The sequence below is a fragment of the Oncorhynchus gorbuscha genome, linkage group LG04, assembly GCF_021184085.1.
Source record: "Oncorhynchus gorbuscha isolate QuinsamMale2020 ecotype Even-year linkage group LG04, OgorEven_v1.0, whole genome shotgun sequence".
Taxonomy (NCBI): domain Eukaryota; kingdom Metazoa; phylum Chordata; class Actinopteri; order Salmoniformes; family Salmonidae; genus Oncorhynchus; species Oncorhynchus gorbuscha.
Window position 1 is genome coordinate 3,282,858 of NC_060176.1, and position 11,349 is coordinate 3,294,206.

General features: G+C 49.9%; 1 protein-coding gene across 1 annotated transcript in view; it reads right to left on the reverse strand.

The window, feature by feature from the left end:
- myo5aa (myosin VAa) overlaps positions 1–11,349 on the reverse strand; it is a 113,846-nt gene that overhangs the window by 15,036 nt on the left and 87,461 nt on the right. Inside the window, exons 22-30 of the mRNA XM_046345586.1 lie at positions 10,774–10,867; positions 7,760–7,908; positions 7,097–7,210; positions 6,737–6,871; positions 6,577–6,633; positions 6,067–6,294; positions 5,806–5,814; positions 5,449–5,549; positions 1,465–1,663 (exon numbers count right to left, since the gene is read on the reverse strand). Of these exons, the coding sequence (XP_046201542.1) occupies positions 1,465–1,663; positions 5,449–5,549; positions 5,806–5,814; positions 6,067–6,294; positions 6,577–6,633; positions 6,737–6,871; positions 7,097–7,210; positions 7,760–7,908; positions 10,774–10,867 (1,086 nt within the window). The remainder of the gene's footprint in view (positions 1–1,464; positions 1,664–5,448; positions 5,550–5,805; positions 5,815–6,066; positions 6,295–6,576; positions 6,634–6,736; positions 6,872–7,096; positions 7,211–7,759; positions 7,909–10,773; positions 10,868–11,349) is intronic.

The following is an 11,349-nucleotide window of genomic DNA, read 5'->3' on the forward strand; positions in this document are numbered from 1 at the left end:
GACCGTCCTGGCTCAGACGTTGCATTTTATCCCCCAGAGAGACCGTCCTGGCTCAGACGTTGTTCAGTTCTTTGAGAAAAGTGTGCACTTCTCCCGGTGTGTTGAAGAGATGGCTTCGGCCTTTGTACCGCGCAGGGTGGATGAGGTAGCCGGTGATGTTCTTCTCCTTCAGTGCTTTGGCGGCAGGTCTGAACTGCTTGCGGCGTCTGGCGAGATCCGCACTCATATCTGGGAAAAGGCGGACCCTCTTTCCATCGATGGTGTTGTCCCCTTTGGCTCTTGCGAGTTGCAGTATCTTCTCTCTGTCTTGGAAACGGAGGAACCTGATCAGGACGGCTCGTGGGCGCTCATGTGGCCGGGGTTTCGGCGCTGATGTTCTGTGGGCGCGTTCGATTTCCAGCGGCTTGGTGAAGTTGATTATGCCTAGGACCTCCGGGATCCACTGAGTGAAGAAACGGACCGGGTCACGGCCCTCGCTGTTCTCTTTCAATCCCACCATGCAGATATTACTACGTCAACTCTGGTTCTCCATCTGATCTACCTTGTTTTTGAGGTAGGCATTGTCTTTTTGCAGTTGTGTCAAGACCTGGTCATGTCTAGCGATGGTATCTTCAACTGTGCTAATGCGCAACTCTGCCTCAGTCGTTCTCAAAAGGAGATCATTCATGGAGGATTTCAGGTCGTCAATGGAAGAATGGAGTTCAGCCGATTTCTTATCGATTTTCAGAGAAAGACCTCTGTTACCATCCTGAATTTCCCGGAGGAGAGTAGCCAGCATGTCGGCAGGCTCGCGAGAGGCTGCTGAGAGCAACAGTCTGGAACTGTCGTCTGAGTTATGAGGGCTAATGCTAATCTTGCTAGCTGTAGCGTTATCGTTATCTTGGGAATCAACAACGTTTTGGTCGTCCTTCTTGCCTCTCGGTCGGAGGTCCATGGCTCTTTGGGAAGGTAAGTACTTGACAATTTATCAGCCGATGTTAGAATATTGTTTCAACGTTGTTATTTAGGTAAAAATAGAATAACTTTGAAGAGCTTGGTTTGTCAACGTCTGCTCAGCTCCGCGGGATCACGTGCTCCCCCGGGTGGTGGACCATTCTTGATACACACGGGAAACGGTTGAGTGTGAAAAACCCAGCAGCGTTGCAGTCCTTGACACAAACCGCTGCGCCGGGTACAAACTACCATACCTTGTTCAAAGGCACTTGAATATTTTGTCTCACCCATTCACCCTCTGAATGGCACACACACACAATCCATGTCTTGATTGTTTAAATCCTTCTTTACCCTGTCTCCTCCCCTTCATCTATACTGATTGAAGTGGATTTAACAAGTGACATCAATAAGGGATATTAGCTTTCACCTGATCAGTCTATGTCATGGAAAGAGCAGGTGTCCTTAATGTTTTGTACACTCCGTGTATGTGTGTTTGTATACTACATGGCTGTGTGTAAGTGTGTAACGTACCAGGTTTTCGTTGGTGAGTCGTGTGATCTCATGCTGTAGACTAGCCTCTATGCGTGCCTCTGGTGGGAGCTGCAGGTTCTGGGCCAGCAGCTGTTGTTGACGGTTATTCTCCTCTTTAACACTCTGTAACTCCCCTCGCAACACCTCCACCTCGTTGTCATAGCTACGCCGCTGCTGCTGCATCTGGCCCTCCAACAGTCTGAGAGGAGGGGATGGAGAGAAGATTAGAATCATTCTTCAACTACTATAGGAGGTTGGGAAAGCATGAAGGAGAAAATATGGGATGGAGGGAGCAAGAGCAAACAGCCTCATACCACGCCTGGTCCACGCACGCACGCACGCACGCACGCACACACGCACACACACACACACACACACACGCACACACACACACACACACACGCACACACACACACGCACGCACGCACACACGGTTAACCTGTTGGTCTCCTCTAACCCTTCATATACCAGCCACAGCCCCCCCATCTCATTCAGTCTATGGAAGTCAGCAGTGGGGGACCTGACAAACAAACACAAAGGAAAGATGGTGGACTAGAGGAGGAGGGATGATGGTGGACTAGAGGATGAGGGATGATGGTGGACTAGAGGAGGAGGGATGATGGTGGACTAGAGGAGGAGGGATGATGGCGGACTAGAGGAGGGATGGTGGTGGACTAGAGGAGGAGGGATGATGGCGGACTAGAGGAGGGATGATGGCGGACTAGAGGAGGGATGATGGCGGACTAGAGGAGGGATGATGGCGGACTAGAGGAGGAGGGATGGTGGTGGACTAGAGGAGGAGGGATGGTGGTGGACTAGAGGAGGAGGGATGGTGGTGGACTAGAGGAGGAGGGATGATGGTGGACTAGAGGAGGAGGGATGGTGGTGGACTAGAGGAGGAGGGATGATGGTGGACTAGAGGAGGAGGGATGATGGTGAACTAGAGGAGGAGGGATGATGGTGGACTAGAGGAGGAGGGATGATGGTGGACTAGAGGAGGTGGGGTGGTGGTGGACTAGAGGAGGTGGGGTGGTGGTGGACTAGAGGAGGTGGGGTGGTGGTGGACTAGAGGAGGTGGGGTGGTGGTGGACTAGAGGAGGTGGGGTGGTGGTGGACTAGAGGAGGTGGGGTGGTGGTGGACTAGAGGAGGTGGGGTGATGGTGGACTAGAGGAGGTGGGGTGATGGTGGACTAGAGGAGGTGGGGGAATAGGGGAGGTGGAGTGGTGGTGGACTAGAGGAGGTAGGGTGGTGGTGGACTAGAGGAGGTGGGTGGTGGTGGACTAGAGGAGGTGGGTGGTGGTGGACTAGAGGAGGTGGCGTGGTGGTGGACTAGAGGAGGTGGGGTGGTGCAGTCTCATGCTATGTGTGTGTCAGCTTGTTGTGCTTAATATTCTGAATCTACGTCAGTTGAGAATAAGGGTTGGAACCAGTTCAGAGAACAGAACCGACAACTGGAAAATATACATTTTTCAAGGAACAGAATCAGAACAAAAGTGATCTATACTGTTCTGGAACAGAACCATTATTTTAAAAGCATGGAACCGGTTAATAACATTCTTTTATTTTCCATGCATTGCTTTTCAGTCCCACAAAAAGCGTAACAAAGTGCATATGCAAAGCCCTCACACTCTGTCACTAAGAAAAGTGTTCCAGTGTCCGCCTGACAGAAAAGTGTTCCAGTGTCCGCCTGACAGAAAAGTGTTCCAGTGTCCGCCTGACAGAAAAGTGTTCCAGTGTCCGCCTGACAGAAAAGTGTTCCAGTGTCCGCCTGACAGAAAAGTGTTCCAGTGTGCGCCTGACAGAAAAGTGTTCCAGTGTGCGCCTGACAGAAAAGTGTTCCAGTGTGCGCCTGACAGAAAAGTGTTCCAGTGTGCGCCTGACAGAAAAGTGTTCCAGTGTGCGCCTGACAGAAAAGTGTTCCAGTGTGCGCCTGACAGAAAAGTGTTCCAGTGTGCGCCTGACAGAAAAGTGTTCCAGTGTGCGCCTGACAGAAAAGTGTTCCAGTGTGCGCCTGACAGAAAAGTGTTCCAGTGTGCGCCTGACAGAAAACAGTTCCAGTGTGCGCCTGACAGAAAACAGTTCCAGTGTGCGCCTGACAGAAAACAGTTCCAGTGTGCGCGTGTGTAGGCTACCTGCCCCTTCCCCTCTGAAGAATAGTCTAGTAGCCTACTGACGTTACAAGTCTGATTCAGAAATTAGGGAGAGAGATTTACAATCAGAGAAGAATGGATTAGCCTTTTCAATGCTAATTAAGGATATTATAGTTATCACATTTCACATTGGATTTACTAAATACAAAAAGGTAAAAGGTGTTTTTAAGTTAATTCTGGTGCCGCTCTGCACATACCAGCTAGCTGGTCCAGCGTTAAGACAACTTTCTGAAGTTCAAAGACATTCAAAGTTCCTTCATAAAAGCCGCTCTTCCGAAGGTATAATTCTGTGGGCCTAATTCAGATGATGCACGTCATAACAACAAGATGCCCACTGTTTCAAGCCAACCCTCCTCCACCCTCTCTCTCGCCCTCTCTCGCCCTCTCTCTCCCCACCCTGAAAATGTCAGTCTCATCCAACGCCCTACATTCGTCTGTCCAATGCATGTAAACAGCTTGCCCGCTCCATAGCAAGCTGCTATATCCTCACTGATTGGTGAAGTAACTTAATGTCCAGCTAAATGTTAAAAAAAGTCAATTTCAGAGGTTTATAAAGAAACAGAAAGGAATTATATTAATCTTTGCTTTTTTGGGGGTTCGAACCGGTTCAGAACTTTTTTTTTGCTGGTCAAAAAAAAAAAGTATGGTTCTAGTCAGAACAAAACAATTGGAAAATAATTTTGGTTCCAACCCCTGGTAGAGAACAAGCAAAATGATCAAAATCTGAAATGACAAGGATTCTTAACGCAACGTAACACACAGGGTGGTAGCAACATGATGGAACTAACAAAACACAACACAGGGAAGCACACGGTTGGTAAAGATGCAGGTTTGGTTCCATGCAGAAGACATTTCATAGGAGCTGATTAGTAATTAAGAGTCTGTGCATCATTCATGACTAACCTTCAACCCATACGGAGGCTAACCTAGTTTAGCTTCAACATGCTAGTTAGATTACCAATACTATGTAAGCTAACCTAGCTTATCTTAATTACCATGCTAGTTCGATGACCAATATTACGCAGGCTAACCTAGCTTAGCGTCATCATCATACCAATTAGCAGGCAGTTTACGCCGCCTTCACCACTTACAGTACAGTACAGGTTAGGCATCGCCCGGCGTGCAAAACAAGCAGACCCATTGCTACTGAAGCAAATCTAGTTTTATCACCTACATAATATATCATTAATATAGATTCAATATCAGCCAGCCATCATCAACTATATTATCCTATCCAATAAAAAGCCTCCGCTCAGTCTTGCTCAATCCCCATCGGTCAGCGTGGCCACGCATGCTCCGCCTCACAATGCAAAGGACACGTCTGATTGGTTACCTGAGCCGATTTAGGAGCTCATTGGCTTCTAGTGGTTTACGCAAGAACCTGGGAGATCTGCGCACAACAGAGAGAGGAGTTCACACACACAGTTCTCAAACACATACAGATCTCACACACACTGAGTGTACTCATGGAGTACATCAGACATACTGGTGGGGAGCTTGTACTGTAATGAGTCCTCTGTGGAACTCTGGGGGGGGGGAGAGAAAGGGGAGAGGGAAGGGGGTGACATACAGAAGGAGATAGGGGGGAGGGAAAGTGAAAGAAGGGGAGAGAGAAAGAGAAGGAGATAGAGGGGGAAGGAAAGCAAAAGAGAAAGTGAAAGAGAGAAAGGGAGAGAGAAAGCGAGAAGGAGAGAGAAAGCGAGAAGGAGAGGGAAAGCGAAGAGAAGGGGAGAGAGAGAAAGCGAGAGAGATTGAGGAGATACAGAGAGAAGGAGATAGAGGGATGGGGAGGGAAAGTGAAAGTGAAAAAGAGAGAGAGAAAGAGATTTGTACCTGTTGGTATCTTTGAGTCCTAGATAAGCCTGAGTGATTGCACCAGAGTCCTTCATCTTATGGACATCCTCTGCATAGTGCACTGGCTCCGTCATCGTCTCCTGGAGAGAGGGATGACATGGAGGGGGATGAGAGAGAAAAAGGAAAATAACCACATTCACATGTAGAGAAGACACAACAGAGCATCAGGCAGAGAACAGAGAGAAGACACTATTATTCCACGTGAATCTTGACCCATCCAGTATTGTGAATCTAAAGACCATACATGGTGGTGTTACATGCAAATAAATCAGTGGCACATGTGTATGTGTTTAAACTAGTCATTCCCAGAGCATGCAGTCAGCAGAGTTCTAGTACCTTCTCATCCTTTAGGAAGGCATGGCAGGAGAGAGAAGAGAGGAGAGAGGGAGAGAAGGTGAGAAGAGACTGGAGTGTTAGAAGCATTGATAGTGCAGTGGACAGACATGAAAAGGTTTCACGTGTGTGTATATATATATGTGTATATATCTATATCTGCGAGACTGTGCATATATGCGTGTCTGTGCATGGTTCAGTGTGCATGTGTGTGTTTGCACATGTCCGTGTGTGTGTGTGTGTGGGTCCCTCCATGTATCCTACCTTGTGCTGCATGGCCTCCTTCTGTGAGACCAGTTGAGATCGTAGAATCAGCACCTCCTCTTTCCGCACCTCCAGCTCCTCGCAGGAGGAGTTCAGTTGGTCCATGAGAACTTTGTAGGGTGGACTTCCTGGTGCCCCTGCCCCAGCGCCTGCATTACCGAGCAGGCTCTGCCTCATGGCGGTCAGGTCGTGCTTCAACTTCTTGTTCTCGGAATCCAGCTCCTGGCGCTGTGGATTAAAGATGGATGCCGGCGGCGGCAGTCAGAGTTAAAACACACCCATAGAGACGGCAATGTCAATGCTACAATGGGTTATATCCATCTAGAGATCTCTAACCATCTATGTATACAACACACTCACCCAGACAAATCCAGTCCCAAATCAACCCCTTGCCCCGTGATGGGCAACTGGCGGCCCCCCGGGGCCCTTGAGCCACGAGCTGTTGCCCACCTAAGTCCTATCCCCTACCCACTACCGTAGATATGAGTAGATTGGATATCTATACAATACCTTGAGAGACTCGTACTCCAGTTCTGCTCCACGTGATTTCTTATGCTCCTCATCATCCTGACAGACAGAGAGGTCCGACAGTAAAGTAAGTAAGACTGTGGTTGTAATACAGTAATACAGCATATTATTGTAGTAATATTGTGTAGTACTGTGGCTGTACCCTGACTCTAGCCCGCTGGAACTGCTCCTCCTTGTTTTCTAGCTCGTTGCGGAGAGAGGATTTCTCCTGCTCCAGCTCGGTTACGCGCTTCTGCAGCTTCAGAGTCAGAGACGTGTCCATGCCCCGGGTCACATCCTGTCCCAACAGGAAGTGATGTCAGAGACAGAAATGACACTGACAGGCGGAGCTTTGGGGCATCGTCATGGGCATTAAATACATTAGCTGTCAATACTAAAACATTACAGAAAGTGTTTTACTGATTGACGACCAATTCTGCAGGGTTGTAGTTGTAATAACTGTTAAAATAACTACAGAACAGGTTGAAGCAACATTAACAAGTCTAAGTCCCGTCCCACTCACTTCTCCATGTCGGGAACTTTCTTCTGATTCGGCGAACTCTGAGTTGTAGGTGCACTCTGATCCGTTGCTGCTGTGGGTGGAGTCTGTTCTCCTGTGGCCGGGCTTGGGCACGCTCTGGAGAAAGGAGGGGCAAGGGGACTTTAGTGTGTGTTTGTGGTGTGGTGCAGTGTATTTGTTTGGTGTGTGTGCGTTTAGTATGGTGGGCAGTGTGGCGTGTGTGTGAGTGTGTGTGGTCTGGCTCGGTCCAGTGTTTGTGAGTGTGTGTGGTCTGGCTCGGTCCAGTGTTTGTGAGTGTGTGTGGTCTGGCTCGGTCCAGTGTTTGTGAGTGTGTGTGGTCTGGCTCGGTCCAGTGTTTGTGAGTGTGTGTGGTCTGGTTCGGTCCAGTGTTTGTGAGTGTGTGTGGTCTGGTTCGGTCCAGTGTTTGTGAGTGTGTGTGGTCTGGCTCGGTCCAGTGTTTGTGAGTGATCTGGCTCGGTCCAGTGTTTGTGAGTGTGAGTGGTCTGGTTCGGTCCAGTGTTTGTGAGTGTGTGTGGTCTGGTTCGGTCCAGTGCTTGTGAGTGTGTGTGGTCTGGTTCGGTCCAGTGCTTGTGAGTGTGTGTGGTCTGGTTTGGTCCAGTGTTTGTGAGTGTCAAATTGTTGACATGCTATGCGTTAGCCTCCTACCACAGAGAGAGTGATTTCTTCCTTGAGGTCGTCGTAGCGTTCCTCCAGTCTCAGGTGTTCTGTTAGGAGGTTCTGGTAGCGAGACCTCTCCTCGTTCAGATCGCTCTCCAACTGCTGAGTCTCCTCCGCTAATGCACGAGTCATTTTCTCTGAAAGGGGGAGGAGGTGGGGAGGAGAGAGCACAGAGAGAAGAAGGGAAAGGGGGAGGTGGAGGAGATGGGGAGGAGAGAGCAGAGAGAAGAAGGGAAAGGGGGAGGTTGAGGAGATGGGGAGGAGAGAGCAGAGAGAAGAAGGGAAAGGGGGAGGTTGAGGAGATGGGGAGGAGAGAGCAGAGAGAAGAAGGGAAAGGGGGAGGTTGAGGAGATGGGGAGGAGAGAGCAGAGAGAAGAAGGGAAAGGGGGAGGTTGAGGAGATGGGGAGGAGAGAGCAGAGAGAAGAAGGGAAAGGGGGAGGTTGAGGAGATGGGGAGGAGAGAACACAGAGAGAAGAAGGGAAAGGGGGAGGTGGAGGAGATGGGGAGGAGAGAACACAGAGAGAAGACGGGAAAGGTGGAGGAGATGGGGAGGAGAGAACACAGAGAGAAGAAGGGAAAGGGGGAGGTAGAGGAGATGGGGAGGAGAGAACACAGAGAGAAGAAGGGAAAGGGGGAGGTGGAGGAGATGGGGAGGAGAGAACACAGAGAGAAGAAGGGAAAGGGAGGTAGAGGAGATGGGGAGGAGAGAACACAGAGAGAAGAAGGGAAAGGGAGGTAGAGGAGATGGGGAGGAGACAGCACAGAGAGAAGAAGGGAAAGGGAGGTAGAGGAGATGGGGAGGAGAGAGCACAGAGAGAAGAAGGGAAAGGGAGGTAGAGGAGATGGGGAGGAGAGAACACAGAGAGAAGAAGGGAAAGGGAGGTAGAGGAGATGGGGAGGAGAGAACACAGAGAGAAGAAGGGAAAGGGAGGTAGAGGAGATGGGGAGGAGACAGCACAGAGAGAAGAAGGGAAAGGGAGGTAGAGGAGATGGGGAGGAGAGAGCACAGAGAGAAGAAGGGAAAGGGAGGTAGAGGAGATGGGGAGGAGAGAACACAGAGAGAAGAAGGGAAAGGGAGGTAGAGGAGATGGGGAGGAGAGAACACAGAGAGAAGAAGGGAAAGGGAGGTAGAGGAGATGGGGAGGAGACAGCACAGAGAGAAGAAGGGAAAGGAGGAGGTAGAGGAGATGGGGAGGAGAGAGCACAGAGAGAAGAAGGGAAAGGGAGGTAGAGGAGATGGGGAGGAGACAGCACAGAGAGAAGAAGGGAAAGGGAGGTAGAGGAGATGGGGAGGAGACAGCACAGAGAGAAGAAGGGAAAGGGAGGTAGAGGAGATGGGGAGGAGAGAGCACAGAGAGAAGAAGGGAAAGGAGGTAGAGATGGGGGAGGTAGAGGGATGGGGAGAGAACACAGAGAGAAGAAGGGAAAGGGAGGTAGAGGAGATGGGGAGGAGAGAGCACAGAGAGAAGAAGGGAAAGGGAGGTAGAGGAGATGGGGAGGAGAGAGCACAGAGAGAAGAAGGGAAAGGGAGGTAGAGGAGATGGGGAGGAGAGAGCACAGAGAGAAGAAGGGAAAGGGAGGTAGAGGAGATGGGGAGGAGAGAGCACAGAGAGAAGAAGGGAAAGGGAGGTAGAGGAGATGGGGAGGAGAGAGCACAGAGAGAAGAAGGGAAAGGGAGGTAGAGGAGATGGGGAGGAGAGAACATAGAGAGAAGAAGGGAAAGGTGGAGGAGATGGGGAGGAGAGAACAGAGAGAAGAAGGGAAAGGTGGAGGAGATGGGGAGGAGAGAACACAGAGAGAAGAAGGGAAGGTGGAGGTGGAGGAGGGATGGGGAGGAGATGGGGAGGAGAACACAGAGAGAAGAAGGGAAAGGTGGAGGAGATGGGGAGGAGAGAACACAGAGAGAAGAAGGGAAAGGTGGAGGAGATGGGGAGGAGAGAACACAGAGAGAAGAAGGGAAAGGTGGAGGAGATGGGGAGGAGAGAACACAGAGAGAAGAAGGGAAAGGTGGAGGAGATGGGGAGGAGAGAACACAGAGAGAAGAAGGGAAAGGTGGAGGAGATGGGGAGGAGAGAACACAGAGAGAAGAAGGGAAAGGTGGAGGAGATGGGGAGGAGAGAACACAGAGAGAAGAAGGGAAAGGGAGGTAGAGGAGATGGGGAGGAGAGAACACAGAGAGAAGAAGGGAAAGGTGGAGGAGATGGGGAGGAGAGAACACAGAGAGAAGAAGGGAAAAGGGAAGGAGAGGTGGAGGAGATGGGGAGGAGAGAACACAGAGAGAAGAAGGGAAAGGGAGGTAGAGGAGATGGGGAGGAGAGAACACAGAGAGAAGAAGGGAAAGGTGGAGGAGATGGGGAGGAGAGAACACAGAGAGAAGAAGGGAAAGGGAGGTAGAGGAGATGGGGAGGAGAGAACACAGAGAGAAGAAGGGAAAGGTGGAGGAGATGGGGAGGAGAGAACACAGAGAGAAGAAGGGAAAGGGAGGTAGAGGAGATGGGGAGGAGAGAACACAGAGAGAAGAAGGGAAAGGGAGGTAGAGGAGATGGGGAGGAGAGAACACAGAGAGAAGAAGGGAAAGGTGGAGGAGATGGGGAGGAGAGAACACAGAGAGAAGAAGGGAAAGGGAGGTAGAGGAGATGGGGAGGAGACAGCACAGAGAGAAGAAGGGAAAGGGAGGTAGAGGAGATGGGGAGGAGAGAACACAGAGAGAAGAAGGGAAAGGGAGGTAGAGGAGATGGGGAGGAGAGAGCACAGAGAGAAGAAGGGAAAGGGAGGTAGAGGAGATGGGGAGGAGAGAACATAGAGAGAAGAAGGGAAAGGTGGAGGAGATGGGGAGGAGAAAGAAGACAAGTTCAGCACGAGTGGGGAGCGCATCATCAAATCTCTGTATGGAACTTCAACAATGAATGTGATTGGTCTAAAAGTATTTACACAGAATGTGATTGGTCTAAATATAGTAACAGTGAACGTGATTGGTCTAAAGCTAGTGAATGGTTGGTACCTGTCATCTGCTGGCTCTGTTCCTTGATCATTCGGTTCAGGTCGTCTTTCTCGGTCTTCAGCAGACCATTCTGCTGCTTCAGCTCTGCGACCATCTTCACACACAGGAGAAAATACTTCAATCAAGTCTACCACAGCCTATTGGTCCAGTAATCCATCAATCATTTGAGAACACTAGCAGATCTGGGTCAAATAGTATCAAATACTTAAAGGTGCACTTGATTTGCTGGATCAGTGTGCAGAGTTGGGGGCGTTTCAGAACATTTCCATTGGTCACAGTGTACAGGGTGAAACCAATCAAGTGCATCTTCAGTATTTGACAGATGTTCTGTATCTGACTCAGGTCTGGACTGCAGGGACATTGGGGTTTAGTTGATTTCACTGGGCTTCTGGAGGACTGCTCTACTGTACTGCAAAGCTAGCACTAGTCTACCTGCTATTAACTACACAACCACACGAGTCTACCTGTCTCACCTACACACGTACACTACAGTCGTGGCCAAAAGTTTTGAGAATGACAAAAATATAAATTTTCACAAAGTCTGCTGCCTCAGTTTGTATGATGCAATTAGCATAT